Genomic DNA, 15,647 nt, shown 5'->3' on the forward strand with positions numbered 1-15,647 from the left:
CCACGGCACGCCTGATTGGCTTTGTCCCTCCACCTTGGCCGCCAGACGGCTGTTCGAGCCCGCTACATCTGCCCTCTGTCGCCGGCCTCTCAGGCACACTTGTCCCGAAGTGTCGGCACAATTTATTCTCCTACAGTTCTACGTCAGCGCCGCCGCGCGTCGTGCCCGTCCCCACTCCATTTTACCCGCATTCCTGTGCCGCCGCTCTTCACCGCCCTGACTGAGGTCGCGCCGCCCGGATCCCATACATTCTCGAGGAAAGCGCGGAAAACAGCATATATCCCTGGCTTCCCTCAACAAAGCTACCGAGCCCGCGTCAAATAAGCCTACATTCCTCCTGGCTTTTTCCTGTCCGCCCAAATCCGGTTGCCTTCCTCAACTCAGTTCCAATATGAGAGTCTTTCGGTATGCAGCTGCAGCCTGTTTGCTATTCGCCCAGCATGCAAGCCCAGTAGCTGCCGTTCCCACCGCCCAGGAACACAACGAAGATCCGGGGAAGCTGGATGATGATCGGCCAAAGGGTCCAGCTGTGGATCCCGCAAAATACTTTCGTAGGTTCCCCCTTTCTTCCCTATCATATATCTGCTCAACAGAACTGACTGGTCTACAGATGAGCCTGGGTAAGTTCTACCATCGCTGGCAGCTGCACAGTCTTCTCCACATTCTGCTATCTGCTGGTCTCCAGTTTGTCCGGACATTTCACCTTAGACCACGAACTAACCTTCCTGCACAGCGGCGATGATGTCCTCGGCCACTACGACGTTCGCTACTTTGACGGTGTCGTGTCCGACGAGGAACGCAAGACGACCATTCGCCATATGACGCGCGCCTACCTGACGTGGTTCCGCAAGCAAGGCCTGGAAACGTGGATCGCGCACGGCACGCTGCTTGGCTGGTGGTGGAGCGGCCGCATGCTGCCATGGGACTGGGACGTCGACACACAGGTCGCCGACCGCACTCTGGCTTATCTCAGGCTCAACCACAACCGCACCCGAGTCCACTACAAGGCTGCTGACGGGAGTGATGTCGAACGGACGTACTTGCTGGACGTGAACCCGTACTCGGAGGAGCGCGTGAGAGGGAATGGGATGAACATCATCGATGCGAGGTGGATCGATACAAGCAATGGCTTGTATATCGACATCACCGGCTTGAGCGAAACGGAACCGGATGAGAACCCCGGTGTGTGGGCCTGCAAGAACAACCACAGGTACTACACTGGCGATTTATATCCAATGCGGGAGAGCACATACGAGGGCGTGCCTGCGTTGATACCCTACGCATACGACAAGATTCTTATCCAGGAGTACCAAGAAAAGGCCTTGACGGCGACCGAGTATGAAGGGTAAGTTTGGCAACGTGAAGTCTTCCCCTACAGCAGTCGTAGTAACATGTAGCAGGCACCATTTCAGCTCCGAACAGCGGCTATGGCTCAAGGAACCCGAAGATCCGGAAAAGCCGACATCCTGAGCTTGTTGATGATTCTAACGAATGATGAACCGGGCTCGGACGGTTTCTGTCGTCAATGTTCTGCGTTTGTTTTGTTTAATACTCGCACATAGCGCGTGAGCATCTTAGCCATGATACCCGGGGTTGCTTGGTTGGTGTAGCAGCATGTTTGCTGGCGTCCTGTTTTCTTTCAGTCTTCCTGGTGGGGCAGCGAAATGGCATTAGTTTGTGTATGGATCGCGCTGGTAGCTTGGATATGGCATTTTTTATGCTTCCGTTGGCAGCGTCAGACAATATGACGCAGTCAGTCTCTGCTAGATGTTGGCCACGTTAGTAAAGCTCTAACAGTACCAGCCCTTGAGGATAATACAAGACGGAGTTGTAAAGATTGGGGTGGACATCGTCGTACCCTCGCTCCAGCCCACACAAGAGTTCGCATCCCGGGTACTCGGACTCCCTATGCCGAGACTCGAGGGTGGGCCGGTCCGAGTTGCTCGGATCAACCATTGCTTGGCTGTTCATGAATCAAGCTCTTGGTAGGCCGTACGGAGTAGTGGATAAGGCCAACGGAGAACCGTGGGCGGAAAGGGCATTTTCGAAGCATGCCTGACTCGTATTAGCGATACTCGCTTCCTCAAGCTGCAGGCCGGCGGCGTCGGCGGTCGTGGTGTTGATGATGCCAATGCTGACAAATGAAGCCATGGCCGGAGGCGAAGAGCTCCGAAGCTGGACGAACCGTGACGCGCCGCGGCGCCACCCCCCAAGCTTCCCCCGGACCTCGTACATAATCATGAACCACCGCCCGCCGACCACGATGACGCCGCCACGCCCGCACAACACCCCTCCGCTCATCATCAGCCGCAAGCCCGAACTGCACCACCATCATGGCATCCAGCGCTGAACCGCAAGCTCAACCGCACGACACATCCATTTCCACCGACGACATCGCAACCGTCAGCACCAACACCACCATGGAGGCCGACGCCGACGTCACCACGTCCTCCAACGCCCCTGCCGCCGGCAACGACACAACCTCCTCCTCCCCCCCACCCTCGGCCTCCGCTCCCCCCGCAGCCGCGCCCTCGGACAGCGACAGCGCCGACGCCGACGCCATCGACGACTCCAACACGCTCAACATAACCTTCACCCACCACGGCACGCCGCACACCCTCTCCCTCCCCCCCACCGCCACCATCACCACCCTCTCCGCCGCCATCGCCACCGCCCTCTCCATCCCCCCCACCCACCAAAAATTCCTCATCACCCCCAAACCCGGCCTCCTCAAACCCCCCTTCCGCGACCCCTCCCTCCCCCTCGCCCCGCTCGTCCGCGCCTCCCGCAAGATCCTCCTCATGGGCAGCACCCCCGCCGAGGTCTCGTCGCTCCAACAGACCGTCTCCCACGCCGCCGCCCAGCACGCCGCGCGCACGTCGCGCCGCTACGCCGTCGCCGCGCCCGCCGCGCCGCGCCGCACCGTCGCGGGAATTGCTGGCCATTCCAGCGCCGACGCGACGTACACGTTCCACGCGCTGCGGCCCCTGCCGCACCTGCCGCACCCGGAGCGCAGCCTCGCGCTGCTGGAGCGGCTGCGCGACGACGCGGGCGTGCGGGCGGCGATGCGGCGGCACCGCTTCAGCGTGGGGCTGCTGACGGAGATGGACCCGGCGATGCACACGACGCGCGAGGGAAGGACGTTGGGGCTCAATCGCAATCGCGGGGAGGTGGTGGAGCTGAGGTTGCGGACGGATGCGGGGGATGGGTATAGGGAGTATGGCGGCGTGCGGCGGACGCTGTGTCATGAGTTGGCGCATTGCGTGTGGGGGGAGCATGATGGGAGGTTTTGGGCGTTGTGCAGGGAGATTGAGGGGGAGGTGGAGAGGGGGGATTGGTGGGGGGGCGGGAAGGGCGGGAGGAGGGTGGGTGGGGTGGGCGGGGACGAGGTGTATGTACCGCCGCCGGTGGAGGATGATCCGGAGATGAGGGGGGAGGCGTGCGATCATGGGGGGTGGACGGGGGGGGAGTACGTGCTTGGGGGAGGGGGAGGAGCAGGCGCGCCGGTTGTGGGGAGTTCGGGGGAGGTGAGGGTGGAGGGGGCGGGGGAGGGGTTGAGCAGGAGGGAGGTGCTTGCGAGGGCGGCGGAGGAGAGGGCGAAGCGGGCGAGGCAGGAGGAGGAGGGTGGTGGTGGTGGAGAGGGGAAGTAAGTAGATGGGCGCTGGTGAGATGGTCGCTTGTAATACCCGTAGATTTCGAACTGTTAATGCCCTCTGCGTGGGAATTCGGAGTGGCCCCCCCCCGGACTTTTTCTACCTGCGTGTAATGATGAGTATGAGGTGTATCGCCGGCGACGCACGACTACAGAATGTCAATTGGTTTTCGCTCACAGAAGCTATCAAGCCATTCCTTGAGATAGAAGTGGGTCGCCGTAGTACTAACAGTACTCAAAACGGCCTTGTTCAGTAGCAGAAACACGGCTTCAAGCACGTCAATGGCTGGTTGATTACATTTTATACAGGCTCGACATGTCGATTCAATGACAGTAGCACTAGCTGGTGTTTTCTTTCTTTTTTTTTTTTTGCATAAGGTCTGCTGCGAGTCCATACGCTGCAAACTTTCCTCGAGATTCAACAGAGCGCAGTCCACACACGCTCGTCCGGTATCGTCATCCTCATTCGGCGATGCATGCTCTATTCGGCTCCGAGACAGAAAAGGACAGCTCCACGCCTACCGCCGAACATCGATCGCTGTTCCTAGGACGCACCTCACGGCAAGTGGTTTTGAGAGACACGCTCGAGTATTAGCTGCGTAGCCATCGTTGCCGCCATTCCACCTCGCCTGTACTCAGAGCTCCAGTCTGCCGGTCATAGAATACGCGGGTATAAACTCCGACGGCCTCGAATACATACACAGCGAGGTCTGCAGGCTGTCTGATCACACCTTCTCCGTGCGTCTCATCAACCTCGGCCTCCTTTTCAAGCTCTTGTCGCCACCGCCGCCGCTGCTCGTGCGTTTCGAGCTCGGGATTTTCCCTTACCCGGCGTCAGCGATTTCCCGCTCTGCAGCTTTGTATGGACCTTGTATATATTCAGCTCTTCTTCTTTTCCTCCATCAAAGCAGAGCTGCAGTCGAGACTGCCAAGGCGGCCATGACACTGATCACTATCCCGGCGATTGTGCCGCCGGGAAGAGCACGGTGGTTGTTGTCATGGCAAGGCAAGAGATAATCACCTGTACCGGTTGCGGTAGCAGACGTCGTTGAGGGAGTCGGTCGTGCCGAGGCCGAGGGTGACGAGTGTCAAACTGGACTGGCTTTGCGACTTCATGATGTGTATAAATTTTGCAGTGTTCGAGGAGCACACTTTTAAGCCGCCAGAAAGAGCTGTGCCGCAACGCGGAAGGCGATTGGGCTCTCGCTTGTATACATGTCAGCACACGGGCGCTTATCGAGACTGCGCAGTCTTGGCGGCATGTGTTGATCTGTGAATAGAAGGGGACGGGAGGATCACTTGAGGCTTGAGCAGGGCGAGGCGGGTAGCCCGCGTCTTGAACTCGGGTTTCGAGTTGGTTGATCAGGCAGTCAGCGTGAACCATGGGCGCAGAGTGAATCATTCAGTGCTGCCATGCCAATCGAGAAGTTGATCGGGCTTGTGAACTGAGTCTGAGGTAGAGAAGGGGGCTCCTCTGGGGGCTGGTATTTACACACAAACCGGCGGATGATATCAGTGCATCATCAACTTCCTGGAAGATATATGTCGCGTCATTGTTTGCAAAGAGTCTTGGTTGGCTGACACTGACCTCCTCAGCACAACAGAGAAAGGGAGTTGGAGGGTAAGAGGAGACAAAGAAGCGGATGCATTGGTGGCTTGACAGGGTCGTGTGTGCAAGCGTATACCGCATCGTGGTGAGCTCAAAAATGCAACCGGCTCGCGCTTTGAGTCATGGCAGGACCCGAGTATGCGGACACGGCAGATGTGGCGATCTCTGGGACATCAATAAGCTTTTCCAAGCTGCAACGGGGTGCCTGAATGCTCAGCTCATTCTTACGTTCTGGCGGGGATGATCCTGTGATCGGACGATTCTTGGCGGATCCCCATCGATCCATTACCCGTTTTTTATTCCGAGTTCGGGCTGTCATGATCCGCCCGTAAGTTACTCCCAGTCTGGAAAGGAATTTATTGTTGGCGTGGTGGAAAGGTGTATGTGAAATTTAGCTTCGGAATATAGCCCCAGACTAACACACGCCGATTGCTCGGCAAAAGTCTAAGTAAACGGCGACCGAGCAAACTGTCGTTTCTCTGCTAGCCAGCAATTCGCCATGGCTGATGGTATTTTTAGTCCTCCAGCGGGCGTCTTGGGCGTGCGAATCGTCATTTGTGACTACTTTCAGCTTCGACCCCAGCTCTGAGCAGGCAGGCTTCCAAGGCGGCCGGCTCCGAAGTCAACGGAAAAGGTCAGCTGAGGGCATGCTCGAGGGTTGAGAGAGGGACGCGCAGGCCGGCAGCGTGTACACTATGTGTCAAACGGCAGGAAAGAAATACAGAGAAGGATCTCGCCACATTCCGAAGACGGGTACGTCATAAGGGATGAGTAAGTAACGGCGTGACACAGTCGGATGAAATCAAACGGGCGGCGTTCGCATCTCGCATCTGGCGCTGGATCGAGGGGGGCGCGTACCGGGGCGCTCAGGATCCGCGCGTATTCGGCCGTTCGCGCCCGGTGTGGCTTGAGATCTCGTGATGTGGGAGGACGCGGGCGCGTGGAAGCGAGAGATCTGGCCACAACGGCCGTTAAATAGCGTCTGGCGCGAGGCAAATGTCCAGCGCCTCTGCCCCTAGAAAGAGCCTGGGAGGACTGGCCGGCACGCGGCGGCCACGAGTGGGACGAAAACGGGAATTCCTGGGAATGTGGAGTGCAGCGGACCCCAGACGGCCTGATCGCCGGGCAGCGTGGCTCAGCAGCAGCCGAAGCGAACCCTGCGAACCCTGCGAACCCTGCGAACCATCCGGCCCTCGGACGGCTCGCCTCATTGCGCGCGCTCATGTGCCCTGCGCGGGGCTCTGCCTGGGCTGCTCTGTATCGTGGGCCGTTTTCTCACGCGACGGTTGCGTGCGGCGCGGTCCTATGACCTGGGGTGATTTGCCCAGCCTGTGGCTGTGCCATCGTCTCGGGACCCAATGAGGTTCTATGCAGTATACGGGAGAATGGGGAATATCAGCTTTGGGCCGCTCCCACGCGTCCTCCCTCCACCCGGATGGCCATGACACATTAGCGAGCCAGCCATACCCCCATGGATCCCGACGACGACCAATGGTTCTCCGAGGACTGGCACCACCACGCCTTCCCACAGCTTCCCCTGGCCAACTCCCACGGCTTCGACATTGACTTTCGCTGGGGAAGTACTTGGCTCGATGAACAAGGTGTGGCTGCTGAGACTGCGTCTTCAGATGTTCCAATGACCAATTGGCAGACTCTGCAAGAGGTACGGAAGAGCCCTGACGATGGAATCACTGACGCTGCGTTGACACTGCCCGCCCAAGAAGAACTCCCAAATCGACGCTGAGATTGCATCCACCGCAATCAACCCGCACCCGAACAACCACCACCACCACCCCCACCAGCCCGAGCCCCAGCCCGAGCCCCAACCCGACCAGCACTCGCACCCAAACAAGCGCCGGAGCCAGCGCCAGCGCCCGCCTGCGATAGAGACGGCCAGCACCACTGCAGCTGCCGGCCATCAACACCAACAAAAGAAGAGCGGCGGCCCCGGCAAGGCAGCCGCCTCCAACACCCGCCGCCGCAGCACCACCCAGCAGCCCGGCTCCGCCGCGACCAGCGCCTCGACGACCCCCTCCACGAGCCACCACCCCTACCACCGCCCCGCCCACACCACCCGCCACCACCAGAGCAGCCGCAGCAGCACCTCGGATGCCACCCTACCCCTCACCACCGGCTCCACCACCACCACCGCCCTGAGCACCCCCACCTTCCACCACCACCAGCCACCACCACCGCCAGCGGAGAGACAACCCCCGCATGGCGACCGCAGCGCCAGCAACACGAGTCGCACCGGCGGCACCGGCACCGGCGGCACCGGCGGCAGCGTCCCGACACAGACGACGACGACGACGACAACCAGCACCAGCACCACCACCCTCATCGACCTCAAGCTGGACTCCGCGTCGGGCGCGCGCGTGCCGCACAAGGCGGTCGAGAAAAAGTACCGCGAAGGCATCAAAGCCATGTTCCGACGGCTCTCGGCCGCCATCCCCGGCCTGCCCAACACGCCGCCCTACGGCTCCAACACCACCTCCATCTCCGCGTCCATCTCCGGCGGCGCGTCCGTCTCGCCGTCGTCGTCGTCGCTGAACGCGAACGAGAACAACATGATGCCCGCGTTCCTCGCGCACGAGGGCGCGGGCAGCGAGACCGTGGGCCGCCCCCCGCAGCGGCCCACAAAGGCGGGCATCATCTCGCGCGCGATCGAGTACATACGCGAGCTGGAGGCGGACGTGGCCGAGGAGCGGAGCAGGCGCGAGGCGGCGGAGAGGGAGGCGGCGCGGCTGAGGGGCGAGGTCGAGGGGCTGAGGCGCGAGCTGGGCCTGTGGAGGGAGGTGGGCGTGGGTGCGGGCGCGGGCACGGGCACCGCGGATGGGGCTGGGGACATGTTCGTTGTGGGGTATGGGGAGGGGGCCGGGGAGGGGTTGGGGTGACGGACGGGGTGACGGACGGGGTGACGGACGGGGTGACGGACGGAGTGACGGGATGACGGGATGACGGGATGAGGAGGGGGTTGTGCGTGCGTGCGTGCGTGCGTGGCTGGCGTTTTTTTTTTTTTTTTTGCTGCTGCTGTGGAGGGTGAGTGGGAAGAACGAGGGTTCTTTTTTCCTTTTTTTTCTTCCCCTTTCTTTCTCTCCCTCCCGTCGGTGTTTGGCCCCACCCCCGTTATTCTTCCTTTTTGTTTTCCTCCCTAGCTCTGGCTTTCACGCTCTGTCTTTCTCTCTCTGTCTTTCTCTCTCTCTCTCTCCCTCTCTCTCTCTCTCTCTCGTGGTGAGCTGCTTTGCTTGGCTTATTGAGGAGTTTGGGCCGCTGCTGCTTTCTCTCCCCTCCCTTTTGTCTCCGCTAAACGCTTCGCAGGACCTACCGGGGACTAACGAGAAGTGGTTACGTATCGAAGTGTCTCTCCGGTCGAAAGGGCTGTTGAGTGTGGCTTCAGCCTCCTGCCGAGTTATATTCATACAGGTTGATAAGAGGCGGGACGCCTGGGACAAGGGGAGGGGGATAAAGGTTCTACGGATTTTCCGAACGGCCGGCACTTGTGTGTCTGCGATATCTGTGCTACGCGTGTGATGCGGACGACTGCTGCTGCAGGTGAAACAGATTCATCGAAAGGAGACTCTCGCATATGGAGTTTTGGGTACATTACACGAACGCCGCGGTCGATGCTCTGGGACCATGTGTGAATCGGAAGACTATGAGACGTCAGCGCTCGTTATTATGGGTTCCTTTCTACGGCTTCATTATAGAATTTGTCTCACAAGAAAGATTGACATACAATAGATGTTATGCTGACGGGCTTGCTTCAATGATTGATCCTTCGAGACACTTCACCAAAGCTTCGGGTGGAGAAAGCCGTGCGGTACAAGACAGTCTCGATAGGGCAGGCGGGCACTGGTAAGCTAAGGAACAATCTTTACATAACGGTTTATAGCCATCGGGACACGGAGGTACTGACAAGGCTCGTCGACCAAGCCTTGCCGAGCCATTTCTCGCTTGCCGAGCCCCTGCGGTTGCGTCACGAGCCTTTAACATCAATGCCATGTCAGTAGGTTCGACTTGGTGAAAATCGAACATGCGCGCTTGAGAAACTATCCATCCAGCCGACGGACCGCAACAAGAAGGAGATATGTTGACATGTAACCAGGAGCCTGCATTCCTTCTAATAATTTTACATAAGCGTCGCACTGTGTCCGTAGATCTGCTTGCTGCGCAGGTGAACTGGCGTCTCGCCCTTGGGCGTGTCGGGGATGGTCTTCTCCAGCTTCTGCAAGTTTTGTCAGTCATGGTGTCCTCGGATGTTGCTGGGGCGCAGTCGTATCCGGGCGTAGATGGAGAAACACACCAAGTTGTCGAAGACACACTTGTTCAGCGAACGCTCGGGCCTGCGGCATTGCCAAAGCTGCTGGTTGTTGTCCTCGAGGCACTGCCAGTGGTAGCGGAACTCCTTGAGGCAGTGCTTGTTGATGTCCTCCAGCCTGTTGCACGATGCTCGTCAGCCCGGATCGCCCAGCCAACCATGCCCCGATTCCGTCGATTCCAGAGCTCCTCGTGTCGGGGCGCTTACACGCTGGTCGCGCATCTGGTCACCTTCCGGCCCTCCTTCATGCAGTCCATCTCGCCGGTGCCGTGGGCCTCGGTCTTGCACATCATGTAGTCGTCATTGTAGGACTTGCAGCGGGCGCCGATGAAGAAAGAGGCGGACAGAAGCGGGGCGGAACTGGCACCGATCTCCTTGACCTTGGGGATGTGGTCGGGCAGCGGGGTGGTGTCGACCAGCACCTGCTGGTTGAATCTGCGGAGCGCGAGGTCAGCCCGGCTGCAGGGGGCCAATGGGCCGCGGACGCAGCGGCAGGGACGATAGCGACATGAATCCGGGACCAGCTCACCTGGCTTCGCGGGCGGCCATGTTGGCGGAACGTTGGGTGTTCTGGGTAATGCGGAATGGAGTTCAGGTCATTGGAGCGGACGTCGACCTGAGCTCGGCGCGACCCCGGCTTTTGCCGACGGACCGCGCGACGAGCTTGAGCACCACGCGAACCTTCACGCCAAAGGTCAACATCAGCCGCAACGCCATGCACAAACACCCTTGACGTCCCCACCCCCGTCCTCCCGTCCCGCGCTGCGTTGCAGCTTCCATCGACCTTCGCTCTCTTTCGGACCCAGGCCCGCGGCTCCTTTGTCCTCCCGTGTCCGCGTCCGCACGCTGCCCGCGCCGCCCTTTCGCGCACATTTTATCCTCCATTGTCCCGCCGTCGCGCGCTGTACTCGTCACACGCCCGCAGCAATGTCGTTGTTCGGAGGCTCCACGGCCAATTCCAACCCATTCGGCGCCTCTGCCTTTGGCAGCAGCACACAGAACAAGCCTTCCATGTTTGGTGCGAGCACCCAGCCGCAGCCGGTAAACAAACCAGTCCAAGTATCAAGACTTCCTGTCTGACATGCGATGCAGAGCTTAGGAAGCAGCCTTTTTGGTAGCACTACCAACAACCAGCAACAGCAGCAGCAACAGCAGCAACAGCAGCCGCAGCAACAGCAAAACACCGGCTTTTTCGGCGCAAGCATGAATAAGCCTGCCGCCTCCAGCGCATTTGGAGTCCAGCCTCCTACGCAGTCGACCAACAACAACTTCTACGGCGGCTCCACCGTCTTCGGCAACCCGCTTCCACCAGCCCAGCACCCGAGTCAGCTGAGCGCCTCGACGAACAATGTCTGGACCCCGCCGCCTCCAGCCCGTAAGTTCTGCCCCCTCGGACCCGCTGCACGCGAAGCCTCTGATACTCACCGCAAGCCCTCGGCTTCCTCTCCGTGAAAACAGACCAAAAGTCCATCCCCGAGCAGATGGCCGACCTGATCGCCAAGTGGATGCCCGAGCAGCGCAACACGGTGTTCCAGCACTACTTCTACAACCAAGTGGACCCGCAGACGGTGCCGTACTACGTCGCGCCGGCGGACGAGGACGCCAAGGCGTGGGAGGAGGCGCTGTCCAAGAAGCCCAACGAGGGCGCGATCCCGGTGCTGGGCCGCGGCTTCCGCGCCGTGGCGGGCCGGCTGGAGACGCAGGCCAAGGCGGTCGAGGCGCTGCAGGCCCGCCTGCACGAGATGAACAACAGCCTGACGGAGATGCTGCAGAAGCACGACCTGGAGGTGACGGTGCGCACGACCGAGGCGAAGCGCAAGCACATTGCGCTGACGAAGCGCTGCCTGGCGCTGGCGACCAAGGCGCAGATCCTGCGCAACAGGGGCTACGCCATGGACCCGCGCGAGGAGGAGCTGCGCAAGAAGCTGATGGAGCTGGAGAAGAAGGCGTTCGATCCCATGCTCAACGGCCGCCAGGAGGAGATTTGGGCGAGGATGAGCGCCGTGAGGGAACGCGCGAGGACGCTGCAGGAGGAGCTTGAGAAGCTTGGGAAGAGCGCGGGCAAGCCCGAGGGCGAACAGCTGGATGAGGAGCATGTCAAGGCGATCAGGAAGGTCAGTCTCCCAAAGCGCTGTTTCAATGGGTTCGTCCCACTTACATGTCTGCACAGGTTCTGGGCGACTTCGACAAGCAGCTGGCCCATCTGCGTGAGGAGCTCATCCGCGTCACCAAGGAGTGGAAGGAATGGCAGGAGTCGAACAAGCCGATCTCGGGCGGTGGCAGATGATTTGCGGGCGGTTGACCAGTTTATGCGCGGGTCTGCATTGGAGAGCGGTTCGGTATTTTGGATGGGGCCTCACGCCTTTTTGAACGAGATACCACGCAAGTGTATTTCTACGGTGGAAACATGGTGCTATACAAAAGGACCGGGGGTGCGGCATGGCGTTTCTCAGGCGCGCATCAAGCTCGTAACCCAGTCGGCTCTTCTCAAATATTACACAGGCCGCGCTTCATGCCGAGCCCATTGAGGAAATGTTCAAGCAATTGGAGATTTTCCCTCTCTTAACGCCAATACCGTAGGTGACACCTGTGCGGGAGTTCCATCCATCTAGCGTTTCATTGTTCTGGTGGGTACATGACGTAGTCGTCAGGCCTGTTGCTTAGAAAAAGCGGCTCGTGTACTCGACGGCGAAGGGAGCTACGAGGAGTCGCGAATCAGCATCATGCGAAGGATACCGACAGGTGCTTCGGAGCTTACAGAGGTAGAGGAGAGCGCAGGTGAAGAGGCTGCTGGCGAGAGCGGCACTGGCAATCACCTCTTGCTCGCGCAGCTCTTCCTTGCTAGGCGGCGGGGGCGGTCCTGCACAATTCAGTAAAACTGTTTATCTTGAGACAACAAAGCTGACGCTCACGGACCTCCGAACATGTTTGTGGTGTTAGGTGGAAAGGCTGGGGTGGTGGGCGGGTGGGATGGCGATGATGTCGGAGCTTGCGGCGAAAGCTGATGGATGAAATCTCTCGTCAGGCAAGTCTTGGCGCGCGACACTGGCGCGCTTTCCTTTCGAACTTCAACCCTCCGCAAAGCTGGCCTTCCCCCGTCCAACACACAAAGCCAACAACAATTTCCAATCCCGCCAACCTCGCTCCATCGCGAAGCCCGTGTTTGCGACCGTCACGTCACCCGGACGTGTTCCGTCTCCCTACCACTGCAGCCGCGCGCCGAAAAGGACAATCCAAACAGAACAGCTACGACAACCCCCCCAGCACAACCGCGACGATGGAGGATCCGGAAATCGTCAACTCGCCGCCCGACCCCAGCACGCTCCCGGAGGCGGGCAACGACCCGGGCGAGCCAGTGCGGCCGGAGGTAGACGAGGAGAACGCGACGCCGAACCCGTCGACGGCGGCGCCGCAGCAGGACATGGAGCTCACCGAGGCGGGCCAAGGGACGGGCTCGGCCGACGCGGAGGACAAGGGCGACAACGACAACGACAACAACCCCGACGACGAGGACGGGCCGCTCTCGGACGCCGAGTCGGACCTGTCGGACCTGGACGAGGCGCAGTTTGAGGAATTCGACCCCAACGCCATCGCGCTCGAGGACCACCCGGCCATCGCCGTCGACGAGAGCAACGTCAACCTGATCGGCGTGCACAAGCGCAAGCGCGCGGACGCCGAGGCGGGCGAGGGCGGGAAGAAGAAGAAGAAGAGGGAGGGCAGGCGCGACAAGCCGAGGAAGAGTCGGAAGAGGCGGGGCGAGGATGGCGACGCGGGCCTGAGCGGCGCCGAGGAGGGCGGCGCCGCGGATGCGGTCGAGCGGCGGTCGAGGCGGGCGCCGAGGAGCAGGCCGGAGCCGACGGAGGAGGACTGGGAGAACTTGACGCCTTCTGAGAGGCGGAGGAAGGCTCTGGACGCGAAGATGGACGAGGCGCTGAAGGGTGGCAAGAAGAAGTCCCGGAAGCAGCAGGGCATCGTGAGTCTTTTTGCTGTCTTTTGGCTGTTGCCGGAGTGGTGGTCATGCTAACTGTGTGGAAAGGACCTCGAGGCACAGGCTGATGCCGAGATCGAGGACATGCGCCGTCGCATGACGGAAGCCGCACAAGCCGACAATGAAGGCCGTGAGCGCGGCGAGCCTGCTATCCACAAGTTGAAGCTACTTCCTGAGGTTGTGGCTCTCTTGAACCGCAACAACCTCCAGAATAACCTTGTCGATCCCGACATCAATCTTCTGCAAGCCGTACGGTTCTTTCTTGAACCGCTCAACGATGGAAGCATGCCGGCGTACAACATCCAGCGTGAACTCTTCACGGTGTTGGGCAAGCTACCCATCACAAAAGACTCGCTTGTTGCCAGCGGCATTGGCAAAGTCATTAACTTCTACACCAAAAGCCCAAGGGTTGAGAGCACCATGAAGAGGCAGGCGGAAAAACTGATCGGAGAGTGGACGCGTCCGATCCTCAAACGGACTGACGACTACCGCAAGAAGGAGGTCGCCGAAGCCCACTACGATCCCATGTACGTTTTTTTTTTGTCCAGAACGACCGCCCCCATCCCTATTACCCAGCACATACCCCCATTTTTACAGTCTCACCCCTACCGGACCCCTCTCAGACGAACACTAGACAACTGACCTACCTTTTGCAGGCGCCTTCCCGACCGCACCGCCGCGTCCAAGGCGGCCGCCTCACAGCAGGCCGCGGCCGAACGCCGCGCCAAGGCCCTGGCTCCGCCGAGCTTCATGAACCGCGCCCGCCAGGAGGGCCAGCTGCGCACCTACACGGTCGCGCCCAAGAGCAACGTCGTCGCCAACGCGGCGCCGGTCAAGAGCGTCAGCCAGACCGAGGCGGCGCGCCGCCTCAAGCTGGGGCGTGCGGGTGGCAGGCGCGGCTGAGCGAGACGTTGGACCAATCGTTTTTCTCTTTCACGTCTGCTACTTTGCTTTGCTGCATTGCACCCCCTCGTCTGACAGGATGGCAGGGTTTGTGTCCGGGAATGATGGTCGGAGTGATTGCGTATGCCAGACCACGATTTCTTTTTTTTTTCCAGGTATTTTCCGTGCAACCGGGGTCAAGGCGTTTTCCATTCTCGCTTGCGGGGGCTTCGAGTTTGCTGCCTGCATCTTTCGGAGGTTGGGGGGGAGGGAATTTGGCGAGACGAGGGTTGCGTTGTGTCTCGGGAAAAGCGGTCGATCAAGACTCGGGTGGTTGGGCGGGTGAGTAGACGAGTGGCGTCCCATCATGTTGATTTCTTTTATCGATCATCTTCCCCTTTCTGGGGATGTCTCTCGCGCCCTCCGATTTTCATTGGCGTTGTCGTTACCCCCACCCCCATCCGAGCAGCACCCCCATCACCGATCATACACTCCCCGGGAAGGAGAGACAAGGGTCACGAAGAGGTCGAATGGTTAAAAAAAAAAGAAAATCGATACCTTGTAATATATCATACTTTGGATGGCTTTTTATTTGCTGACTGGTTGGCTGGCTGGCTGGACATGTCTGCTAGCAGGGGGGAGTAAAGGAGAGAAAGAGCACAACGATTGAAACTGGGCTCGTCCGAGGCACTATGTAAGTTGGGTTTACGGATCACAATTGGCCAAGGCTTCTACGGATAGTCCGTACTCACGATTAGAGACAACAACTTGCATTTGATTTTTCTCTTTTCCCGCAAACCTCGTGGCCTGAGTCCTCTTCCAGAGATTTGCCCCCCAGCCAGCATTTGCTTTTTCGTCGTTTCCTTTCTTTCTTTTTTCTTCTTCTTCTTCCCCCTGAACCCAGATCTCTTCTTTCGGTCGGCGCACGCGCAAGGGGCGGGCGGGCGGGCGGGCGGGCGAACGCTGACATGCATATCCGTATGCGTAATGCCCACGCGCGCTCTCTCCAACTCCCCCCGGCCACCCCCACCTCACCATGCCTTGTCTCGCCTTGGGCTCGGGCGGCGGCGGCGGCGGCGGCGGCGGGGCGCACATATCGTGGCGTTTTTGTCATCTCTTTCCGTCTTTTTCTTCTCTTTCTTTCCTTTTTTTTTTCTGACTCCCTGACCCTGCAAACGATTCCCGAACGCCGGGATCG

At 59.8% G+C, this 15,647-nt stretch overlaps 6 protein-coding genes across 6 annotated transcripts; 5 read left to right on the forward strand and 1 right to left on the reverse strand.

The window, feature by feature from the left end:
• Nucleotides 1-391: 391 nt before the first annotated feature.
• BKCO1_9700014 (mannosylphosphate transferase) lies at nucleotides 392-1,470 on the forward strand (the record flags this gene model as incomplete). The annotated part of the gene is made up of 4 exons (XM_020280042.1): nucleotides 392-551; nucleotides 611-620; nucleotides 734-1,345; nucleotides 1,401-1,470. The coding sequence occupies 4 exons, from the start codon at nucleotides 392-394 to the stop codon at nucleotides 1,468-1,470; spliced, it is 852 nt and encodes a 283-aa protein (XP_020125275.1).
• An 863-nt stretch (nucleotides 1,471-2,333) lies between these two features.
• Nucleotides 2,334-3,650, forward strand: BKCO1_9700015 (zinc metalloproteinase; the record flags this gene model as incomplete). Its single annotated transcript, XM_020280043.1, has 1 exon — nucleotides 2,334-3,650. The coding sequence occupies one exon, from the start codon at nucleotides 2,334-2,336 to the stop codon at nucleotides 3,648-3,650; it is 1,317 nt and encodes a 438-aa protein (XP_020125276.1).
• Nucleotides 3,651-6,732: 3,082 nt separating this feature from the next.
• Nucleotides 6,733-8,155, forward strand: BKCO1_9700016 (uncharacterized protein; the record flags this gene model as incomplete). Its single annotated transcript, XM_020280044.1, has 2 exons — nucleotides 6,733-6,924; nucleotides 6,983-8,155. The coding sequence occupies 2 exons, from the start codon at nucleotides 6,733-6,735 to the stop codon at nucleotides 8,153-8,155; spliced, it is 1,365 nt and encodes a 454-aa protein (XP_020125277.1).
• Nucleotides 8,156-9,390: 1,235 nt separating this feature from the next.
• BKCO1_9700017 (nadh-ubiquinone oxidoreductase) lies at nucleotides 9,391-10,128 on the reverse strand (the record flags this gene model as incomplete). The annotated part of the gene is made up of 4 exons (XM_020280045.1): nucleotides 9,391-9,486; nucleotides 9,565-9,697; nucleotides 9,787-10,014; nucleotides 10,109-10,128. 4 exons carry the CDS (start codon nucleotides 10,126-10,128, stop codon nucleotides 9,391-9,393), a joined length of 477 nt encoding a protein of 158 aa, XP_020125278.1.
• A 378-nt stretch (nucleotides 10,129-10,506) lies between these two features.
• On the forward strand, nucleotides 10,507-11,866 carry BKCO1_9700018 (nucleoporin nup44; the record flags this gene model as incomplete). Its single annotated transcript, XM_020280046.1, has 4 exons — nucleotides 10,507-10,620; nucleotides 10,672-10,954; nucleotides 11,011-11,693; nucleotides 11,750-11,866. 4 exons carry the CDS (start codon nucleotides 10,507-10,509, stop codon nucleotides 11,864-11,866), a joined length of 1,197 nt encoding a protein of 398 aa, XP_020125283.1.
• A 990-nt stretch (nucleotides 11,867-12,856) lies between these two features.
• Nucleotides 12,857-14,470, forward strand: BKCO1_9700019 (transcription factor iws1; the record flags this gene model as incomplete). The annotated part of the gene is made up of 3 exons (XM_020280047.1): nucleotides 12,857-13,552; nucleotides 13,616-14,094; nucleotides 14,224-14,470. The coding sequence occupies 3 exons, from the start codon at nucleotides 12,857-12,859 to the stop codon at nucleotides 14,468-14,470; spliced, it is 1,422 nt and encodes a 473-aa protein (XP_020125284.1).
• Nucleotides 14,471-15,647: the final 1,177 nt, after the last annotated feature.

Source organism: Diplodia corticola, assembly GCF_001883845.1.
Source record: "Diplodia corticola strain CBS 112549 chromosome Unknown scaffold97, whole genome shotgun sequence".
In the NCBI taxonomy this organism is placed as follows: Eukaryota; Fungi; Ascomycota; class Dothideomycetes; order Botryosphaeriales; family Botryosphaeriaceae; genus Diplodia; species Diplodia corticola.